The 22,985-nt window shown below is 45.4% G+C and overlaps 1 protein-coding gene across 1 annotated transcript in view; it reads right to left on the bottom strand.

The window, feature by feature from the left end:
• Positions 1-22,985, bottom strand: part of PRKCH (protein kinase C eta) — a 131,674-nt gene that overhangs the window by 11,444 nt on the left and 97,245 nt on the right. Inside the window, exons 11-12 of the mRNA XM_069856831.1 lie at positions 11,899-12,037; positions 10,367-10,555 (exon numbers count right to left, since the gene is read on the bottom strand). Coding sequence (XP_069712932.1) covers positions 10,367-10,555; positions 11,899-12,037 — 328 coding nt within the window. The remainder of the gene's footprint in view (positions 1-10,366; positions 10,556-11,898; positions 12,038-22,985) is intronic.

Below are 22,985 nucleotides of genomic sequence, written 5' to 3'. Positions count from 1 at the left end.
CTGCTGGTCCCACCATTCAGCAATCATTCCCACTTCCAGGTCAGACCCAGGCTCTCAAGGGCCATCCTCCAAGATTAGATTTCAATGAACTTCATAAAAACACCTTTGAGGGTCTATAATTCTACTGCTTATCTGCGGCAGAGCTGAGAAGTGAGCCTAGGCCACAAGTTTTAGGCTTGGCCACAGGAATTGCACCTTCCCAAGCACCTAGGAGCAAGCAGAAGAAGAGGCAGAAGACATAGTTGGCACAATGAATTTTCCTTCACTTTTTTTCTCCATCTCTGGCAAGAAAAAGAAGGATGAGTCACACTCGACATTACAATAGGCTGGGTTAGGAGCTTTTGTTATGAAGCAAATCTGAGCCTGCACGCTGTGGACTTAAACTAGAAGCTAATTTCAGCCTATTGGAAAGGGAAAGGTAAAAGACCTAATGACTGCTTCAGGATTAATTTGGCCTTGGCAAGCTACATAGATGGCTTTAGTTTTCTTTCACAGTGAATTATTCAGAAGCATGGGTCTATTACTGTGGGGAAGAGAAGAATTTCAGAAAGGGAGGTGATCAATTGACAGAAGAGATTAAAATAATGGGGGAACGTTTGTTGTTTGAGAATTAGGAGACAAAGGGTAAGAGGCAGAACATCACAGAGATGGTTATGCAAGCTCAGGCAAAAGAGGTAAGAAGGCAATCCATGATGGAGCACAACCTTGTCACTTCACCACAGTATATGTTTACAACAAAAATGGTCTAGACGAGATCATTTAAAACTGCAGAACTCCTTCCCAGTTGGGAAACAATAGGCTCTGGAGTCCTGCTTTTGCTGCAGAGGCTCCAGAGCAAACCAGGAAATGCAAGATTAAAGCATTTCTAAAAAAAAAAAACCCCAAAATAAAGGAAAAATGTGTACAGAGATCCAGCATAGAGCTTCACAGAGAGATTGAAATACTGGCCTCACTCTGACAGCCAAAGCTTAATCAAACTGTGCAAGAGGATTTATAGAGCCTGCCAACTCTGAAGAGGTGCTAAGGAGAATAATTTCTCGGCATATTTGAAGGCATTTTTAATACCTATCTGCCTTTGTTAGCAGGCTCCTTAGCTCTGAGGATAATGAGCTCGCTTAGTTCATTCTTTGATTTCAGTGGGTCCACATTGTGTTCTTCCTTCTCCTTTGAACTTTTGTCTTAAAATACTCTTGGCATCTTGTTCATTCAGAAACAAGTTCGTTCTGGCTATTCCAGCACTGTATGTTTGAGAGGTAGGAGACGAAGATTTTCTGCTTTTTTCTGCCTCTTGGAAAGGAAGATTCTGGCCCAGATCTGTAGGATGCAAGTGCAAAGGATGGACATGTGCCTTGTGCAGAGTGAAACGTAGGCAACCTTGCACCATCAGCATCTGGGTGCCTCATTTCACACCTCTTAAGTGTCCAGCAGAGAACTGGAAAGCACAAACACGGGGCTTTGGTCTAGCTCACACAGTGGCCAAACTGATCCTACAAGACTTATGGAAAAAGTGAGGTACAAAGGCAGCAGGAAGCACAAATGCCTTGAGCGTTGATGTGCCAAGAGAAGCACAGCCCAGGTGTTCTGAGTCATGGGTTGCTTGCTGTAGCATGCAGGGAGGATGCAGACACCCATTTTGATATCTGAGCTGATGATAGCTAGTTCTGACCTCTCAGTATCCAGGGGTTTTGGACCCCAAGCAAGTGCAGTGGATGAAGAGAATAAATTCCAAGTTCAGAAGACCTCATCCTCCTCAAGGTGGCCTTGCCAACAGTCTGAAACAAGCCCTTTCCCCTCCAGTACTCTGTTACAGCAGACTCTTTGCTTTGATTACGTTAAAAAATCTGCTTCTAAGTCTTCCTGCTGTGAAAACCCTGGCCCTTTGCCTCCTCTCCTCATTAACGGCATTTTCAAGTTGCTTACAGGAGTGGGGCCAGTCTGGTTCAACTCAGAGCACTCACCATCCAGAAACCCTTTCTGAAAAAAAGCCACAGTGCTCACAAAAAGGTTCCTCAACAAGACTTTGGACAATCATGGTGTCATCTCCTTAGGATGCACCTTGAATCTTGTGTTCAGTTTTAGGCCCCTCACTACAAGAACGACATTGACTCGCTGGAGCGATTCCAGAGAAGGGCAATTGAGCTGGTGAAGGGGAGGGAGAACAAGTCTTGAAAGGAGTGGCTGAGGGGATTGTTTAGCCTGGAGAAGAGGAGGCTGAGGGGAGACCTCATCACACTCTACAACCGTCTGAAAGGAAGTTGTAGTAAGGTTGGTGTTGATCTCTTCTCCCAGGTAAGAAGTGATAGGATGAGAGGTGATGGCCTCAAGTTGTGCCAGAGGAGGTTTAGATTGGATATTAAAAAAAATTTGTTTACTGAAAAAGCGGTGAAGCATTGAACCAGGTGGTCCAGGGAAGTGGTGGAGTCAGCATCCCTGGAGGTGTTCAAAAAGGATGTACATGTGCCACTTCGGGGCATGGTTTAGTAGGCACAGCAGTGCTGGGCTGACAGTTGGACTTGATCTTAGATGTCTTTTCCAACCTTAACGATTCATTTATTCTATTCTATGATGAGTAGTTTACTCCTCCGGCAGCACAGCTCAGCATTAACTTTGCTTTCTCTCCTTCATCTAAGCCTGAATGGAGTGCCCTAGGAGATTTCTTTTCTGTATGTTTCCAAACTTCTTTCTTCTGTGCCTGTTACATTACGTTCATGCAGCACAGTCTGAGCCTCCATGGGCTCTGTTGGAGCTGTTATCCTGCATCCAGCCGGACTAAACTGCCCTGTGCTCTGCCCATGTGGGACATTAGAAGTTCCTCAGAATCTCTTTGGAATGGTAAGAAATAACCACTTGAACCTTGTACTTCCCAGGAATGCTGGATTTAACTCACACACACACACAAACAAACATAATAATCAGATTTCTCTCTAGTTAGAAACAATGACTTAGAATTCCCGAGAAATGATGGGAAACACTGCACAATTTCAACAGGATGGGAAGAGGAGAGTACCTTTCAAATTCAGTTTTTCCTCATCCATTATCACTGGCAGATTTAGGGAAGAAGCTAACTCATAACATACACACAGACTTCCCTAACTGCTACCTAACATATTTCTACGTAATGCAAAGCATTTCTACAATTCACCATCAGTGTGCTCTAAATTAACCCCTTGTTTTAAGGTAGAATTAAGCCACATTTTGAAATAACATGCACGGGTTTCATCCATCAACTTGAAAAATTGCTGGTGGAGCCATACACTACTCACTATAGTACCTTGTGGGGAGGTTTCTTGTGTTCGAAGGTTATCTGAGTGACTGAGGGACCCAAGGTGGCCTCATACTCACTTTTCTGGGCAGCAAAGGAATGACAAACTTCTGCAGGAAGTTTTGAGTGGTGTTTTTAATTAACGAGATGAAAATTGGCTGAGCTATAGTAGAAGGACCCTCACACTTCTCGCTGGCTGAAGATGAAGTAGCTGGTTGTCATTTGCATTGCAGCATTCTTAAGCCCTTTTATTGCTCTCCAGAAAAACCCACTGTCTTGCCTCCTACCAAAGGTGGATAGGTGACACTGCTGGTAAAGCCTCAGTATTGAATATTGCTGTGTGCTAGCTGTACAAAGAAGCCAAAAAACCCCTAAGGAACTAACTGAAAACCTCTGGCTCTGGGTCTCAGTCTGTGACACTGGTTCACAGGAATGGAAGAAGCCATGAAAGCTCCTTCCTGGAAGAAAATATTAACTCCTTAATTTTGTGCTCTGACAGCCAAAAATGCATCCATGAAGCACAGGTTGTGAGAGCAGGACTTGGCTCTTGGTGACCCACAGAGCATCACTGTTGCTGTGGCTGAGTTTGAAGCACTAATTTCCAGGCACAACAGACCCCTGATGTTATTGTGGCAGAGGAAAGCTGATATTAAGCAAGTCTGCAAGAGCAAAGTCTAAAGGAGGATGGGGAAGTTGTGGTGTCTGCACGTTAGACTTCAGTGGTGTTGTCGGGGTCCAGAGAGCACCAGGATATCCAGGGAGGGAAAGTGAACTCAGTGACACAAAGCAGCAGACAGTTCACTAAACAAGAATATTTGCCTTTTGAGTCAGCATCACTTCCAGGCTATTGATCTCTAGAAAAACAGATCAACTTCAAATTTTTCTTTTGCACCCTTGGCAATGTATTGTTGACATATTTTTCTCTGAGATATGGGCCACGCTTACTCTCAGCTGAGCTCCCTCACCTTTCAATCCCTCTCCCTCTTCGCACTAATGCATCTGCATTTGGATTCCCCCACGCCATTCCACCTGTGCTGGGCAGGAGTGCCGGCTGCTAAAACCACAGCCAAATTCCTCTGTACCTTCCTCTTTTCTGTCTGGGGTTCATTTTTCACACAATAAACACTTGGAAGGGGACATAACCATTTTTGCCCAGTCTCCTATGTTTTTAACCAGTTGGAGGGAAGGCAGATTTTGGTCTCATTTGTGTCCCCAAAATATTCAGCTACAGGGAAGGCTGCCCAAGCCTCACTTTTGGAAGGATTGTCTCAGCTAGATGTTCCAGAGCTGACAATTAAGACTGGAGGTTGGCACACAAACATCAAGAGACACCTTTGGCTTCAGCAGACTCAGCTGTGACAGGAATTCAGAAAGGCAGGGTGCAGAACGCAAAGCAATGCTAACACTTCCCTGGGGAGATGCTGCTTTCTCACCCCTGCTGTTACCTGGCTCTGAGAGTGAAAATATCTAAGCTGCAATTGCTCATCCAAGTTTCCAAGCCTTTGGGCCAACCATTGCTGCGTCAGATCATCAGTCCATGGCGTGACTCTATAGGCTTAGCCCTTCTCTCCTCATCTGAAACCAAACTTGGAAAGGAAAATTCCTGCAGCTTTCCCTGTGAATTTGCTTCCCATTATACCATCAACTTCTGAGATCCGATTTTCACTGTGTCCCTTCATTCTCCCCCTCCAACTAAGCCTGACTGTGAGCAAGACAGTGTGACTGAATTGCATTTGAGAAAGTCATACGTGAAGAGATTGAAACACGATGCCAAAATACCACCCCACTTATGGGAAATGAGAGGATTGTATTTCATTTTGCAGCTCTCTCCGCTGAATCCCAAAGCCTCTGGCTGCCTGGAAAGCCACCCTCTTTGCTCAAGCACATTTGCTAGTGACAATCTACGAATTCCAAATATCAACATGCTGTAATAAAGCAAACTCCAGCTGCACTCTCATCATAAATAAAACAGTGCAGCAGTATCTGCTCTCTGCACTCTCACAAACTTTGTCTTTCACAGTCTCTTCACCATCAGATACTGGTGACTACTCTGTCAGCTGATGTAAAGAGTATCTGAAAGGATTACACTTACAGACAAAACCCCATAGCTCTTCTGGCATAAAGACCCTGCAACTGCACTCAGGTGGGGTTATGGAGAAACCTTTTTTTAAAGGGGGAAGGGGATCAAAAGCAAAGCAAAACTTACATTTAGAGTGAGATGAAGTTGTCTGAATCCATTCAGCAGCAGTTCTCCTTTTCTGCACTTTTTTTTACTCCCACAAGCAAATCCATGCCCAGTTTGACTTGCTCACACAAGCAGGGGAGACCTCAGTTTGAGTCTTTTGCGCCTGACTTGAACCATCAATACCTAAATTCCCCAGTGACACACTCAGACAGGGCAGGGTACACGAGTCAGACTTTCTGCTTCCCTCCTCTGGGAGTATTGATTCCAGCAAAATCCTACTGATTTATACTGCTTTAGCTCTGCCTTACTCTTTCCTCGGCTCTGAGGGAAAATATCAAGGACCAATAAACTTCAAAAAGAGAAACAGACGAAACAATTTTTTTCTAGAGTATAAACATTTCTGCTTTCAATTTTAAACAAGGTCCCAGGGCATCGAGGTTGTTTTTATTTTCCCTGGTACCAGTGCTCAAAAACACACCAGGACCACCCAGTGACCTAAATTAGGCACTTAGGATGTATTTTGATTATCAGGAAACTGCCAAGATGAACACTTTGCAACCTTAAGAAATTGGGTGATTTCTAATGAAGGAAAACTGGTGAAAGAAAATTATGCTAAACAAAAACAAAAGAAAATAACAGCATTTGTGAAATGGGTCCTGAAACCCTATTACCCTTGTTTACAATGAAGCTCTTCATGAAGGCAAATAGATCAAGAGCTTTCTAAACTCAGACAGACCCATTTGTAGAGCATCTCTAAGCATCTATGTGTAATAGCATCTTCTTGGCAGAAGAATTTGATTTTAATTTCAGAGATTTGTACTACTCAAGACTAAGTGAATTCTCACTAGTCTTCTTCAACATTAGAGGCCAGAACTTTAGTGAGGGGATAATCCAGTTACTAAGGCTATTAAGGCCTTAGCCTGCAATACAAGAGACCCCAGGTTTAACTTCCTGGCCTTCCACATACTTCCCATGCCATGTAATTACTTATAATCATTCATATCATTGCAGTAGTCGAGTACTCTGGTTTTCCAGAGCTCATAATATCATGGGTTAGAAAGCACTGTCACATCTGTAAATCAGGGGGCTTGAGTTCACTGTTGGTGGCAAACACAGTAGCAATTAGAAGATGCTCACATAGTAACAATGCTGTATCTAAGAGAAATAATATCAGCCTCAGAAGTCTATGAGAAAAAAACCTACATATTCAGCAGCTAGAAAATCTACAGTCTATGTTCATAAAGTAGCCACAAGGGAACACAAAAACCAAAGCAGGTTCACCACCCTGTGTTATCCTGACAACTAAAAATACTGACCAAACATTATAAGTACACTGCAAATATAATACCCCAGTAGCAATCACATTTGTTATCACTCAAGAGAAATGAAAGTGTGTGGGTTTTTTCTAATTTAATCTAGAGCACTAGACAATCTCATGACAGGATGTTTCCTCCACATTAAAGCCAACATGCTCTGATGCCTCTAAAAACTCAGCATAAAGAAAGGGAAGAGGAAATGAGGAGCACTTCTAGTGAACAGCTCTTGATCACAAAAGCAGCCAGTGTCAAGCTGCAGAAATTCAGGCAGTAGCCAGCTATCATCAGTGCTGTAAATTAATACGCAGGCAGCAGCCACCCAGGGAACAGAAACACTGAAGAAATTCAGTTGCAGCTTCCCAGTAGTTAATGACAAGGTTAACACCCTAAACTTCAGCCTTTTCCCCAAAGCAGGCATAGAACCACAGAATGCTTTGGGTTGGAAGGGACTTTTAAAGCCCATTTAGTCCAATTCCCCCACAGAAACAGGGACATCTTTAACTCAATCAGGTTGCTCAGAACCCCTTTCAATCTGACCTTGAATGTTTCCAGGAATGGGGCCTTCACTACCTCACTGGGCAACCTGTGTCAGTGTTTCATTAGCCTCATTCTAAAAATTTCTTCCTTATATTCAGTCTAAATCTACCCTTCATTATTCTAAAACCATTACTCCTTGTCCTGTCACAACAGACCTTGCTATAAAGTCTGTCCCCATCTTTCCTGTAGGCACCCTTTAAACACTAGAAGGCTGCTATAAGGTCTCCCCACAGCCTTCTCTTCTTCAGGCTGAACATAGCATAGCGCTTCTCTTGAGCAACACACACATTTCAGAGAGGCAGTTTTGCTTTCATTTGGGTTTCACCAGCAACTCGTGATACAGCAGACAAGCAGGGTGGCTGGAGAGAAGAACTTTTTGGGGCAAGTACCCAGCAACTACTAAGTTCACTGTGTAGTTTTGGAAATGCTCGGTCAATCTCTCCTTAAATTCTCAGCTCCATTCTCAATTCTAGCCTTCTTTCTCCAGTGTCTGTCATCGAGCTGCTTGCCTGTTAATCACAGCAGAGTCTCTGTTAAAGCTGGGCTCTGAATATGGGCTAAGGCAGCCTGCAGCTTGCGCTGTTTCTACGGGGTTCCAATCAGAATAAGGAAAACAAGCATTTCATCAAGATGCTAAAACACAAATCATATTTTATTGCAACCTGAAATTCCTGTTATGATGAGCATATATCTGATCACATTTTACCTCCATCTCATACTTATGCAAGGTACCTGCAACATATCCACTCTGCTATTACCTGTCACTGCAGAGGAGGAATTGGCTCAGGCATTCAAGAGTCCCCAGTTCAACAGCACGAATGCTGCTCCAGAAGTTGCAATGAATCTGAACTTCCTTTTTTTTTTTTTTTTTAAATTTACATACATTGCAGGTTATTTCCAAAACCCAAGAGGGCCTCCAGCATGACAATCAATCACAACCTGTGATTTCAAAGGACAACCCTTTGCCTCCTCAAGAAGTGGATTTTATTCTCAGCTGATTTCTGTGGAATTCATTAGACTAATTTTCAGCTACTGAAATTAGTTGCTTACTTAATATATAACAGAAACCTTTCAGCAGAAGACTTCCAGATTCTTGCTACTAAAGGTCTAATGATGAAAACACTCTCTCTTTTAAATGGTCCCATCATTGGGACTACCGGGGGTGTTGGACTAGATGACCTCTAAAGGTCACTTCCAACCCAAAGCATTCTATGATTACATGATTCATTACTACATTTCTTTGTGTCAGTCTCCACAAGTTCCTATTAATTATTATTTATCCAACCATTTCTTAGATCCTTTATCATCACAATATTTAGAAGTACCCAGACTTAAATGCATCTTTGTTGACAGTGCTTTTGCAAGGAAAGGAAATACTCTGACCCTTCTCTCTCTCCAAAGGGAGCTTAGAGCTATTAAGTGATTTGATCGGGGGCAGGAAGAAGTCAGAAGCAGAACAGCCTTCTGATTCATAAGTTTACGCTCTCATCATTTAATCACTTCTTGCTTCATTACAGTAAAGCCAGTCAGTTCCAGTGCACTAGGCACCGTTTGTACAAGCACAGCCTGAAATCTTCAAAAGCTTCATTCCCATGTCACAGGCAAAGATAGGAGGCACGTGAATAGAAGAGCTCCTAGGAAAATTTAAGAATACATGGTAGAACAAAGATTAAACAGAGCCAACAACAGCTCTCCTCGAACTGTTTGCTGTACACACCCATTTTTCCCTTAAACACACAAACCCCAAAAGCCTGTCTTCATATCCTGGGGAATGGCTGATATTACCAATAGTCAGAAGTAAGGATTATCACACAGAATCACAGAATCACAGAATAACCAGGTTGGAAGAGACCCACCGGATCACCGAGTCCAACCGTTCCTACCAAACACTAAACCATATCCCTCACCACCTCGTCCACCCGTGCCTTAAACACCTCCAGGGAAGGTGACTCAACCACCTCCCTGGGCAGCCTGTTCCAGTGCCCAATGACCCTTTCTGTAAAGAATTTTTTCCTAACGTCTAGCCTAAACCTTCCCTGGCGGAGCTTGAGGCCATTCCCTCTCGTCCTGTCCCCTGTCACTTGGGAGAAGAGGCCAGCACCCTCCTCTCTACAACGTCCTTTCAGGTAGTTGTAGAGAGCAATGAGGTCACCCCTCAGCCTCCTCTTCTCCAGGCTAAACACCCCCAGCTCTCTCAGCCGCTCCTCATAAGGCCTGTTCTCCAGCCCCCTCACCAGCTTTGTTGCTCTTCTCTGGACTCTCTCCAGAGCCTCAACATCCTTCTTGTGGTGAGGGGCCCAGAACTGAACACAGTATTCGAGGAGCGGTCTCACCAGTGCCGAGTACAGAGGGAGAACAACCTCCCTGGACCTGCTGGTCACGCCGTTTCTGATCCAAGCCAAGATGCCATTGGCCTTCTTGGCCACCTGGGCACACTGCTGGCTCATGTTCAGTCGGCTGTCAACCAACACCCCCAGGTCCCTCTCCTCCAGGCAGCTTTCTAGACAGACTTCTCCCAGTCTGTAGCCCTGCACAGGGTTGTTGTGCCCCAAGTACAGGACCCGGCATTTGGCCTTGTTGAACCTCATGCCATTGGACTCTGCCCAGCGGTCCAGCCTGTTCAGATCCCTTTGCAGAGCCTCCCGACCCTCCAGCAGATCGACACTTCACGAGGACTTCGCTTCTTCACCACTCCAGTTGCATGGAAATCATACAGTCACCGCTGATTAAATACTGTGTATACCTGCTGCTTCTGTTCTGGAAGATGCCCATATGTTTTAAATCATTAAGTCAGCAGTGGAATGCCCAGACACACAGACATGCACACACTTTGCTTGCCAAATTGGCTGCTCAACCGTGTAAAGGACATAACTATGCAAACACACCTAAGTGTGGTAGGAATATTTTTTTATTGCATGTGTTTACTCTTCAATCCAAGATAAGAGAAGGGTCAGGGTCAGAGTAACCACAATCCCTGAGTGCCTGTTCTCCAGTCCGCTTTCTTTTACTAGATTTAGGCTGAAGAAGGCCAGGACAGAGAGCATGTAAACAGCCAAGGAAACTCACCGCTTTGAGGATCGCCACTGCATCCTGCTGTAGCCATGTTGGGTAGACAACTTCATCGTTCAGAATGGCCTCGAAGAGGTCGTCCTCATTCTCTGCTTCAAAGGGCGCGTGGCCGCACAGCATCTCATACAGCAGCACGCCCATGGCCCACCAGTCAACGTCAGGGCCATACAGCATCTCCTGCAGGATCTGAAGAAGGGATGGGAAAGAAATATCTACCCTGAAGCTTCCTAAATTGAGCAGAGGAGGAAAACAGATTTGAAACATTAACGCAGAAGTCCACGCTGCATTCTAACAGCACTCTCTACTAGGCTGGCTGGATGTCCAGGAACACACAGGTGATCTCAAGCTGAGAACCCCCAGATCTGCACTAAGGTACATCAGATCCATTAAACAAGGGCTGAACTAACTTGGCCGCTCACAGAGCCACCTGGGAAACAAGCCCTTAGAAATAAAGCTAGGGCTTAGGAAGAGAAGAGGTATTTCAGCAATACTGGATGAGCCTCGGAAAGAGCAGAGCAGCCATGTGTGTGGGCTGACAACACTTTTTCCTTGCCTCTGGGAAGGAAATGCTTACCCAGCTCCAAGGGCAAGGCTTTCAGCTGGAGAGGGGAAAGAGTGTGAGTGTGTGAGAAAGGCACAAACATCAACCGCAAACAAAAATTCAATTGTGTTGAAGAAGGACCTGAAACCTTGTCAGAATATCTGGCAGCATCTGGAGGGCAGCTGCTCATCAAAGAGGTGTTTAGTAATTTTGTAGTGACATTGGGGAAAGGCAGGGAAGGGAAAGACAGGGAAAGACAGGGAAGGGAAGGGAAGGGAAGGGAAGGGAAGGGAAGGGAAGGGAAGGGAAGGGAAGGGAAGGGAAGGGAAGGGAAGGGAAGGGAAGGGAAGGGAAGGGAAGGGAAGGGAAGGGAAGGGAAGGGAAGGGAAGGGAAGGGAAGGGAAGGGAAGGGAAGGGAAGGGAAGGGAAGGGAAGGGAAGGGAAGGGAAGGGAAGGGAAGGGAAGGGAAGGGAAGGGAAGGGAAGGGAAGGGAAGGGAAGGGAAGGGAAGGGAAGGGAAGGGAAGGGAAGGGAAGGGAAGGGAAGGGAAGGGAAGGGAAAACGGAACTGTGAAACAAAGGAGAATTCAATCTCCTTTCAAATAAAACTGGGCCAGTATTTGTATGTGCCTCTCAAGATTTTTGCCACTGTGCCTCCATTTTCCACCTCACGTTTCCTAAAGAAAACTACAGGCTTATCTTGGTGCCTACAGCAGCCTGAAGATTTACTCATGGTTTGCTTACAGAAAGGACTGATTATCCGAGCATACACCTAGGAGGAAACCTTGCACGTGGAAGTCAAATAAGGGGTAGCTAAAGACACCAAAGGGTCCACTTGCTGCTCAAAGCTAACCTACACTTTTCATAGAATCATAGAATAACCAGGTTGGAAGAGACCCACTGGATCATCGAGTCCAACCGTTCAATTTCATATTGTAACCGTTCCATATTGTAACCAAGTTTTCCTGGCCAAATAAAGGTTTCCTCTACCTCTGGAGCAATGTAGTCCGGTGTACCACAGAAGGTGGCTGTGGTAATGCCATTGTGAATGCCCTCTTTGCACATTCCAAAGTCTGCCAACTTGCAGTGACCCTCGTAGTCCAGCAGCACATTGTCCAGCTTCAAGTCCCTGCAACGAGAACCATTCAATGAGTTGCTACATGCTCGGAGCAGCCTCAGCACAAACGGAGGCAGCGTCCCAGGCCTCAGAAGCTTAACCTGCAAACTGGATAAACCTCATCATCATAACAAAATAAACAGAAGTAATGCAGGAGGGGTTTTCTTTTGCTTCATCTCTTACAAAAGGGAGGGAGGGACACGCATCATTGTGCCGAACTGTATTTAATATGGGCAGGTGCTATACGAGTTTGTCCACATGGCTTTCCAAACAAACCACAAGCCTGGCTGGCAGAGCTCCTGCTCATTTAGCTCTGGGACTCACTGGAGCAGAGGTTGCCAGAGCTGCCAAATTGCGTAATGACGTTATGATGCAGCAAAACACACTGCACGGGAGGTGCTCTGATTCAGCAAAGCACCGTGCCGGGAGCATGCAGACGAAGCTGGGGAGGCATGTGAAGTCTCTTTGGAGGGTGAGCAGATTCCCTTTTCTCCTGAGCTTTGAGGGGTTAAGCTCAAGACTTCCCTGTATTAGGGCAATTCCGATAAACCCCACCTGGAATGTTATCCAAGCTGAGAAATAACAAAACACCCTGCTGACACCACACCACGTGGGCAGGGTGAATCTTCAGCCAGCACTGGATGCCTCCACCATAAGTCAAAAAAGAAGTCCTCCCACGTCTATCAATTCCAGCAGTACTGTGCTAACGTAAGAAGTGAACGTTCCCCTGAGAACTCATTGGAGTGGGGACCTCCTTGCCACTGTCACAAGAGACCTGCAGCCAAATGCTACACTGTACAAGCTGCAGAAAGGCACATTTTCCAATACATCACCTCTAACAGCTTGGGAGCTCCTCATGAAAAGCAGAGCTGCCAGAATGAGAGAACCCTAACAAAGCTTATCAGCCTGCCTAACCTTGAGGTTGCCCGAGGGAACAGCCTGCAGTCAGCAAAGCTGGCAAGAACATGACCAGAAAGCATGGGGTCGTCTGCAGACTCAGGCAACGCCTTCCTAAAAACACACACCAGCTCGCAGCACCTCTGCCTTTTAGCTGCTAGACAAGCTCTGGGCACTGTCACAGACAGAGGAAAGGAGCTATGATGGGATCTCTGTGTGGTACAAAGAGGTCGCAGTTCATTTTTTGAACCATCTCAGGTATTGCAGAGCCCTCACAGCAGCTCTGAGGCAGGGAAAGTGCTGCTATCACCATTTTACCAAAACAGAGGGCACCATATAAGCCTAGACAAACCCACTTTTAAAGACACGGACAGGGATCAAATAACTAAATACATCTCAGGGTTTTGGAGTCCCTTTGTGAAATCCATGCTGGATTTGATCCATTTTGCCCTCTGGTTGTATATCCATTTCCCTGGGAAGGGGAAGCAGTGGGGAGGGTGGTAACACAGGTGGTGGCATATTCGTATCAACGTGAAATCCTATGGGAGAGCTGAAATCTGAATTCAGTTTGATCCTGTTCAGCATCAGTCTGTGATCTTACAGTGAAAATCAGGTGGCTGATTGCTCTGTTTTGCATTGGCACTTCTACAGCCCACACCACCACTGAAAGTTCCTCTGGAGCTTGAGATGACTCTCCCTCAACTTCACTGTTGCAGTGGAAAGATCAATGACACACTGTGCTAGACAATCAGAACCACACCCTTTCCTAAAGCGATAAGAAACGGTACGATTAGCATCTTAAGAACAGATGGGAAAGTGAGGGGTTAAGAAATTTGCCCTTGTCCCCCAGAGCCAAGACTGAGCACCAGCTTCCTGAATTCCAGCTCCAGATCTTAATCACAAGATCATACATCCTCTCTCTCCAACTTCAACACAGCACAGCAATATATGACAGAAAAAAACCCCTCTGTAAGCACGCTGCCCTTCCCAGTAGGATGGTGGCCAGTGAAATTTGGGTGCTGAGCACTGTGCCCATGCCTGTCTTATGCTGCAGAGTTTGCTCTGGTGGGGATGCTCTGCTGAAGACACTTAATTTTCTCCTTCTGAGGATCAAAACTGAGCGCTAAGGCATGTCTGCAATGGCTCGTCTTGGAAACGCTTTAGGCGAGCACAGTGAGAGGTATTGTACGTGTTCACCCATGACAGTACATCCTCAGCAGCAGTTTACAGCCAAAGCTCCCTTGCTCTTCCCTGTGGTTCCTGGCAGAGCAGGGAAGCCCTCCAAGCGTGAAGGCAGTCCTTGTTTCCAGGAATCTGCAATGATGTGGTCGAGACGTGCAGTTTATTCTTGGCTCAGCGTTAAATGCAGCAAACAACTTTTCAGTCCTGGGGAGGCCTGACTTTTGGGGGCTCCTAAAAACATGACTGGAAGAGGAATTCTGGTGAACCTGCTTGGAGATCCCCCTTCCAAACCTCCCCTCAGTCCCCAAAACATCTGCCATATCCTGGCATGGTTTGTGAATACCTCAAAATACAACTTCCTTATACCCGAGCCAGCAAAAACAGTCACGTACATTGAGTGAGCAGGTGACAGTCCCTCATGGAGAGGCTGAGGAGCAGAGGGAAGGCACAGTTACAAGCAGGGCCAGCTCTGCAGACTAGATCACCAGCTGCTCTGCACTTCTCAGCCTCTGCCCCCCAGAGACATGCTGCAGAAAGCCCCAAATCCCCGCTGGCTGTATAATACACGATGCTTATCATCAAGATAGCAGGAGCTTCTGCAGGTGCAAGAGCACTCTGTGCTTGCTGTGTCCTCCCAAAGAGCCTCTATCTCTGTCACAGCCACTAAACTATAACCATGTGCCTCTCACTGAGTGTGTACAGTTTTAACCACCCAAGGCAAACCTCCAGCCCTTTCGCATTTCTACATTGCACATTAAACCCATTAAGAGTGACTCTTGTGTCCTTCTGCAGCGGGAATATCGGCTTCTCCTGACTTCTTTCCAGCAACTGGAAACCCAAAACTTGCATTTTCTATTTTCACATAACCTGTAATGTGACAACACTTGCTCAGGCACTCTAACTACATGTGGATGACTTTAAAAGAGGACCTCCCATGACAAATGAAGCCTTCTCAATGCTCTTTGCTTGGCAAGAGCACAGGAGATGGCCCCTTGCATCCTGTCAAAGCAGGTCTTGTGGGTCAGCACAGTAGCAGGCTCAGTCATGTGGGTCCTCTGGAGCCTGCTCTCTCTAGCTACCCTGTAAGGTAATTCTCTGGGAAAATTGTGGTTTGGTCTCATGTTTGAACATTTGTCTCAAGCAATCCTAGCAGTTGTAAGCTCTGTGCTCAGTGCTCAATGCTGACAGGTCTCCCCACGCGCTGTACCCCCGTGAACCAGCACAGCCACATGAGAGGAAAAACACTGGCAGGTTTCTGAGATTTACAAGGAGCTCTTCATTTCTGCAGTAAGGATTCCAGGAAGCTGATGAAACTGGAAGTCATCCAGCTCAAAAAGCCCAAATCTACCTCATTTCCTTAATACTTGCATTTTCCATTCAATATTTTTAGCAGTTCGATGAAGCAATAACGGCGGAGAGGTTTTCTGAGGGCTGCATTTCTAAAGTCCTGCTGAGGTTTTGCCTTTCACTGGCAAACCTCTACTGGAAAACAGGCTTCATCTCTACTCAGAAAGGCAGCTATTGTCCTTGAAGGCAGCTATGGCACATCGGCTTAACGGCCTCAGTTTAGTCTAGACCCAGAAGAAATGACAAAATTAGCTGCTTCAGTGTCACTCGCTGGAAGAGATGTTCTTTATACCTCTGCTGCTTGAGTTTAACGTTGGTGAAAAAAACAAAATTACAATTGCAGATGATACGATCCTCCTTTGAAGCATCTGTCAAATGTTATTTCCCTGCACTGGGGAGTTTTGCCAGTGAATAGGTGTTATACACATACCTGCCACTCGCCCTGCTCAGATCATCTCACTTGTGATGTAGAAGCTATATTTGAAAGGATGAGGTTAGGGGTTTTTTTTTTCCCTTTTTATTTTTTATGGTTTCAGCATCCTTTGTTATCAGGGCTGTGCCTGTAGTGAGGATTTACTTTGCAGGAGTAGTGGTTGAAGAAACTAGCTTACATTTGCAAAGCCTCAGTTCAAGGTTCTCCCAGGTTTGGCGATTCTAAAGGTCCAGTTAAAAGCTTCTAAAAGCCTGGTGTTCCCATCACAATGCCAATCATCTAGTTATGAAAAATGTAGATACAGAACAGCGAGAGCCAGACACAGACACAGCTGAGACTATCAGCCAAATGTTAAAAAAAAAAATATATACACAATCAGAAATAAAATCACCAAATCTGAAATTGGCTACACGAATACCTTCAGAATTTGAGCCTTTCGCATGCAAGGCTATTCACACGTTCATTTGGAAACACCTGCAAATGTACATTCAAACTCCCTTTGCAAGTAGGGAGTAGATTTTGATTTTTCTCCACCTCTTCTGCTGAAGTCATTTTACTTCATAGAAATACCGAAATTTCCATCAACATGGAGAAAAATGTGTTTCTGTTGCCTGCTCTGTTAACTATAGCAATATTGGTTTCCAACTCCTGCTCCACTGAAATTGTAACTAATTTTTGCAAAATGAAGCAATTCCAAACAAGGAGAAGGAAAGACACACAACCTGCAGAATAGCACAGTTGGTAAGATACTCACCAAAGAGGTAAGGTTTTTCAAGTTGGAGGCTTTGTTCCAAATACAGTGAGCAATGGATTTAAAGGAGTATTCTGATTAAATAAGGAGGAGAGCAGATGGAGTTCTCAGTTTTATGCAAAGACCTAAATACTTCCGTGATGTTAATATTGTGTTCCTAACACCCAAACCAAAATATTTTATTCTATTTGAATCCAACACTCTCTTGAGTTGTAAAAAAAATGTTGCTTTAAAAAACCCTAATAATACTTCGGGACCACGAAACCCCAAACAATTTTCTTTCTTTCCACATCAAATTGCAGAGACTCAGTTATCAAACTCAAAGCAAATAATTATTTTCACAATTCTATTCTCACCAGCTTTAGACTAGGGACATCCATGTTTTGTTCCCAAGCTTTCATATCACTTTGGAGATAAAGGATTTCCAATCCTGGATGCCTTGGTCTGTAGAGAACTCGCTTAAAAACTCCTTCGCAGAAAATGGTTCACATCTCCTACTAAACGTTATTTATTTTTTATGTTTAAGTAAGTTTTTATAACGATAAGCTTATAGTCTCACAACATCAAGGAAGAGTTAAGCAAATTTCCTAAGCAATGATAAAGCTGAATGTCTTAGAATGGTTTGGAAGGGACCTTAAAGATCACCCAGTTCCAACCCCGCTGCCTTGGGCAGGGGCACCTCCCACTGGATCAGGGGCTCGAAGCCTCATCTAGTCTTGAACACCTCCAAGGATGCAGCATCTACAACTTTCCTGGGCAACCTGGGCCAGTGCCTCACCATCCTCACTGTAAAGAATTTCTTCCTAATATCTAATCTAAATCTCCCCTTTTTCCGCTTAAAACCCTCCCCAGCTTTCCTGTAGGCCCCTCTAAGTACTGACTTGTCAGCAGGCAGCAGTAAGTAACAGGCTAAAGAAGACACCTGCAATGTATTCTGCCTGAGCTAAGACATAAAAACCCAGCCTGAGCTGCTGCTGTTTGCTTAGTTGCTACCACATCTTTTGGGCACTGGGAAATATTGAAATCACGAATGAAAACCAAGGTTACCATTTCAGAAAAATGTTACAAGATCAGAAAAAGACTGAGCTGCACTGAGCCGGAGAAAAACAGTTTGAAATCCTGAGTTTTGCTGCCAAATAAGAAAATGAGCTGCTTTTACCTCACAGCCTTGGAGGCTCCCTCAAATTTGACTCCTGTCATACTTTAAGAGGAAAATCAGGATGGCTGGAGCTTACAGAGGCGGTGCTTTCAGGTGCAGAACCAAGCGAAGAACAGGCAGTAAGACTCAGTGCTGTTACACAGCACGTACCCAGCGTGTAGCCACTTACTTACATCGCCACTTTGGGCTACATGCTGAGATGAAAAGTGCTGCTTTATGCACCCACAGTTTCACAATGCAATCCCCAAACCCTGTGGGATTTAGTCTCCCACCTCCTTTAGTTCTTCATCCTTCCCCGCACTGCATGGTGTAACATCAAAATACAGTGTGGGGACTGCAAAACGTAACTTCAACTCCTTGTTTGCTTGGGTAAAGAAAATGTTCCTGCTGATTTCTGATCATCTTGTGAGGTACAAACATGTTCAGCCCAGCAACATGCATGCAGACAGCCAACAAGAAGAAGGAATGAAAGGAATGAAAGGAAGATCTCCACAGGCATCCACATACATATGTGGCTGCTCCATCCGTGGAGGTGTTCAAGGCCAGGTTGGATGGGGCCTTGAGCACCCTGATCTAGTGGGAGGTACCCCTACTCATGGCAGGGGGCTTGGAGCTGGATGCTTTTTAAGGTCCCTTCCAACTCAAACTGTTGTATTTGTAATTCATAATTACCAGAAAGTAGGAAAGACATATAGCAAGTTGCTCTTCTCTACTATCCTAACAACCAGAAGTTGTTTTCAAAAGCTGACCACGCTTCAGTGTTCAGGGACTGTAAACATAGCCATATTGGCTCCAGACTGAATTTCTCCATTTCTCAGAAACAAAGTAAAAGCAGAAACATGATGCAACGATACAAGAATCCAACTCAGACCCAGGATAAGTGGTACGAGCAAGTGAAACTCCACTGAAAATCAACTCATTTCTAGCCATATAACGGGAGACAGCCACCTGTCCTTGCCACCTGCTTTGTGCAGCCACAGGAGGTAGAGGAGGCTCATGGGGAAGGCTGATCCCACAGGCATCTCAGCACCTGAGCAGTTCTCCAGCCAGACGCCCATCTCCACTCCTGGAAATTTTACTGGGTCGTCCACCACAGCACATCCTACAGGCTGCAGAGGCTGCGGAGGGGGAACGTGGCAAAATATAAGAAAACCTCATGGCTTTCCTTACCCACCTGCACTGGCCTGCAGAGCTCAAACCTTCTGAAATTCTCTGCACCCATGTGTTATGATAAAGGCATGATATACTACGGCCACAAAGCTTTCAAAGCAGGCACCGCCTCTCTTGCAGACTCCAGGATGGTATAGAGTGATGCAACATGAACTCGTGTCCGGGGTCAGATACAACACCAAAATACACAGCTGAACTTCCCTGAAAACTCACACCAGAGCACACAGCCAAGGACAGCTGTGGAGGGCATTTGAATTTCTGCAAGACAGAGCGAAATTCTTATATCTATCTGCATCTTCACTCTTCAGGATGTACAAAAGCACTCTGTATCAGTCTTACGCACTTGTAGGGATAAGTCTGACTAAGCTTTAAAACACATTTTTGCTCTGCTGCTTGGGCTTTGGACTAAACCCTGACTGGCAAGCACTGGTATCCAGAAGTGTTCTGTTAATACATGTTAATCTTAAAGTCGAGCAGCCCTTCAAGCATAAGGACAAGTTTCTGCAAGCCATCTGCCCAGGTTAAGGCAGCACCATGGGGTTTTTGGCAGAGATGGGCTGGAACCTGCTGCTGCCAGCTCCTTATTGGCCTTACCCCTTCCTGCTGGCAGGGTCTCCATGGAAGCACTGGTCTCCTCCCGGCTCTTCTGGGGCTGCCACTTCAGAGACGAAGCGGTGCCCAAGGCACTGACTTCTCTTACTGCAAAGATGCTGACATTACCTGCTATCCAAGACCTCTCTGACAGTTTGAAGCACCAGCAGTCCCACCTCCCCTCCCTCTGGGCACTTCAGAAAAGTGCCTGTGGAAGCTAACGCAATTACCAACATGATTTCATTGCTATTGAGATGAACAAGCCTGATTCATCCTCCACTTAAATTAGAGTGGTAGGCTAAAGTATACAGGCATAGACCACAACAGACAGTCAGAAAGCTTCCACCACATTAGTGGGCCTGAACCTGAGGGGTACAGATCCAGCGGGACCCCACAGGTACCCTGAGTCCCTTCATGGTCAGGCACACCTATAAGCTTCCCCTTTATTATACGCGCAGCAGCTGGAAGAGAGATAATGATAGTTTGTAAAGACAGCTTTACAAGGGCAAAAAGACACTCTTGTGAAATGGAGCAGCTGAAAGCCAGAGCCATTACTGTTGAAACACAGACGCGCTGGAGATTGCTACGTTGGAGTAATCCCAAAGATGGCACAATCCATATGTATTTATATGGCCACATTTGTGCACGTACATTATTTTATATATATATTATTTCCTGCATTTATATGTGGGACTCAAGTCAGGGTGATATTTCCTTGAATCCCAGAGCAAACATCTTCCCATTTACTATTGGAAGGGGAGAGGCGGGGAGAAAAAGGCTTCGTGTCCAGCTCTTGGTATGCATTCCACATGCTCGCTCTCCGGATGAGTTGCCAGCCTAGTCCTGTGATAGACTCCTCAGTCCCACTGGGCAGCGACATTGGAATTTGCTGGCCCTGAAATATCACTTGCGGAGTTGCTCCCAACAGAGCTTCTATTTTATCCCTGCCAGAAACAGAGGGAAAGAAAAAAAAACCAACAAAAAAACCCCAAACCACAAATCACAACGCTTCTTTCTGTGCGTCCTCTTGCCTGAAGTGTTCAGAGGAGGCATACGACAGACTTGAGACCCAAATGCATGAACAAAAATCAAGTGTGGACTTATGACTGATGGTGCTGAGAGGGGTTTAAAAAGTACAAGTCTATTATGTCACCTTGATAAAAACAGACCAATGTTGATTTGAAGCCTGATACAAAAAAAAAAATTAAATCAAGCTTGTGCCCACAATATAACATGGTCTCAACATTTCAAGACGTGAAAGAGTTACCCAAGATTACCCACCACTAACTGCCTACAGCACACTGCAGAACTGCTTGAAGGATCTGCCACAGCTCCAAACTGTCCCAGTAGGATCGTGGCAGGACTGTGTTGCTGAAAAGGCTCTTCTTTCTACTGGCACAGAGTGACAGGTCCCCATTTCACCACTCCATGTCACTAAGCCTGCCCTGGGGGAATTAGGCAGTAGCTCACACCAAAGTGACACTCCTGCCCTCTCACTGCTTATCTCATAGCTGCTGTGAAATCCATCCTCCCCACATTTGCAGTCTTAGAAGGAATGTTTCGCTCCAGGAAACAACAAAGAAAAAATCATAAAAATAAAGGTGGTCCTATTAATCATGATCATGTTTGCTGACTGCCTCTGGCACTGCTTTGGGCAGCAAACAAATCTGTGCTAGCACTGGTGATGCCAACAAGGCTTTGTGGGGAAGAAGACACCCCTGCATTGAACCTGTATGTCTAGTCAGGCAGATCTCTCTACATTCATCTGTTTTGGGTAAGAGTCACTTTACTCTGAGCCTGATCTTGAATCTGGGGAAGTCAGCAGAAAAATGTCCTGACAGGTTTAGTTGATTTTGGATTAGGACCTTAGAAAAAAAAGAAATTACTTAAACTTATTAAAGCTCTGAATTGCAGATTCAGATTTATAAATCTAAGTCTATAGGAGCTAATTTCCCTTCTATAATGGAATGAACAAAGTTGAAGGCAAAAGTATTCTGTATTTTTAGACGAAATTTTTAAATACACTTCACTTTGGTCTGTGAATTCCCACTGTTGAATTTACCATTAACTTTTAAAGGAGCAACACTGGGGCAGCAAAGATGCTTTCAAGACGCTCATCATCTGCACTGAATTTTTAAGCACATAGTGAAAGAGCAGTCTTGGTGGCAGTGACACATTGTGGGCACAAATCACACAGGCATCCTCGTACTGTGCAGGAGGGGGTACTGCTTAGTCCTCCTTGGAATAAAGTTTAAATATTTTTCCTAGGAAATGCTGCCTTGAGAGCTGTTCCTTAAGGAACTGAGACCATTGCTGACATCATGCTCTTTTTAATAAGACTCCTGCAAACTTTCAGGTGAAGAAAGTGCTTTCCCGACTGCTTTGATCTCCCTGCTTTTTTGCCACATCAATCACTTAAATAGCAGCAGTGAAATCAAATGGAAGAGGTATTGGTAGGAGCCTAGCAAATCGGTCATTATACCAAGATTTAGTTTCCCATTTCATGTGGATTACTGTTGCTATTCACTCAGTACAGATGATTCACTCAGAGCTGTGTGAAGCCCAAGGATCTTTGATAAGCAGGGTAGAGCCAGGTGAAATTCCTGGCTGAGCACGACGAGCTCTCTGCAATCCTGCTCCCACTTCTGGGGACTCCTCCCAAGCTGCCTGTGTGCAGGAACCAACAACACTGAGCTTTGTCCCAGGCCAACAGGGGCAGACTAGATCCCAAGCGCCACCCGGAATGCCATACAGGCAGGAAACAGACCCCAAACTGCGCAGGAACAGTGCCAGTCAGTATTGCCCCTGGGTTACATCAGATACTTAGCCTCTTTGGTCTGGGCTCCTTGTCCAGCTAGCAGAGGGAGATGGGGGCTTTCTCAAGCAGTTCAGCACCCCTAAACTTTGACCCACCAGCTGGCAAGGCTGTTTAAGTTCCCAAATTAGGTGCCTTAGGCTGGTTGCCCAATTGCAAGCAAAGCAGAAGTCAATCAATTCTCAGCTGATCTGGCCACCACAGACCAAAAGCTGCCAGCTTTCCTGTAATATAGGAAACAAATGAAAATGAATATAGGCTCCTGAATGGGTCCTGAATAAAGAAGGTCTGCTCAACTCTTGAGTTTTAGCCCACAGATCTGTCAAGTCCCTGCCTGAGATTCACTGCAACCCAACTTGCACCTTCCCAGTCTGTCATAGGGCACTTTGGCCTCTGCAGCTTGGGACCATGGAGGAAGATGCTCACTGGCACTGTGGGTCTGTGCCTCTGAGAGTATGCAATATGCCTCCAGGTATCACTCAGCTTTCTGTGGCACCACAATAAAAGACTGCTTTCCAGCTCAAATATGACAGTCCTGTCCCCAGTAAACAAGCCAGCCCCTCCACAGGCTTCTAAAGTCACATCCTTGCAACGCGAGTATGATGGATGCGCTTG

Source organism: Phaenicophaeus curvirostris, chromosome 5 (assembly GCF_032191515.1).
Source record: "Phaenicophaeus curvirostris isolate KB17595 chromosome 5, BPBGC_Pcur_1.0, whole genome shotgun sequence".
Taxonomy (NCBI): Eukaryota; Metazoa; Chordata; class Aves; order Cuculiformes; family Cuculidae; genus Phaenicophaeus; species Phaenicophaeus curvirostris.
This window is presented reverse-complemented; position numbering and strand designations above follow the sequence as displayed.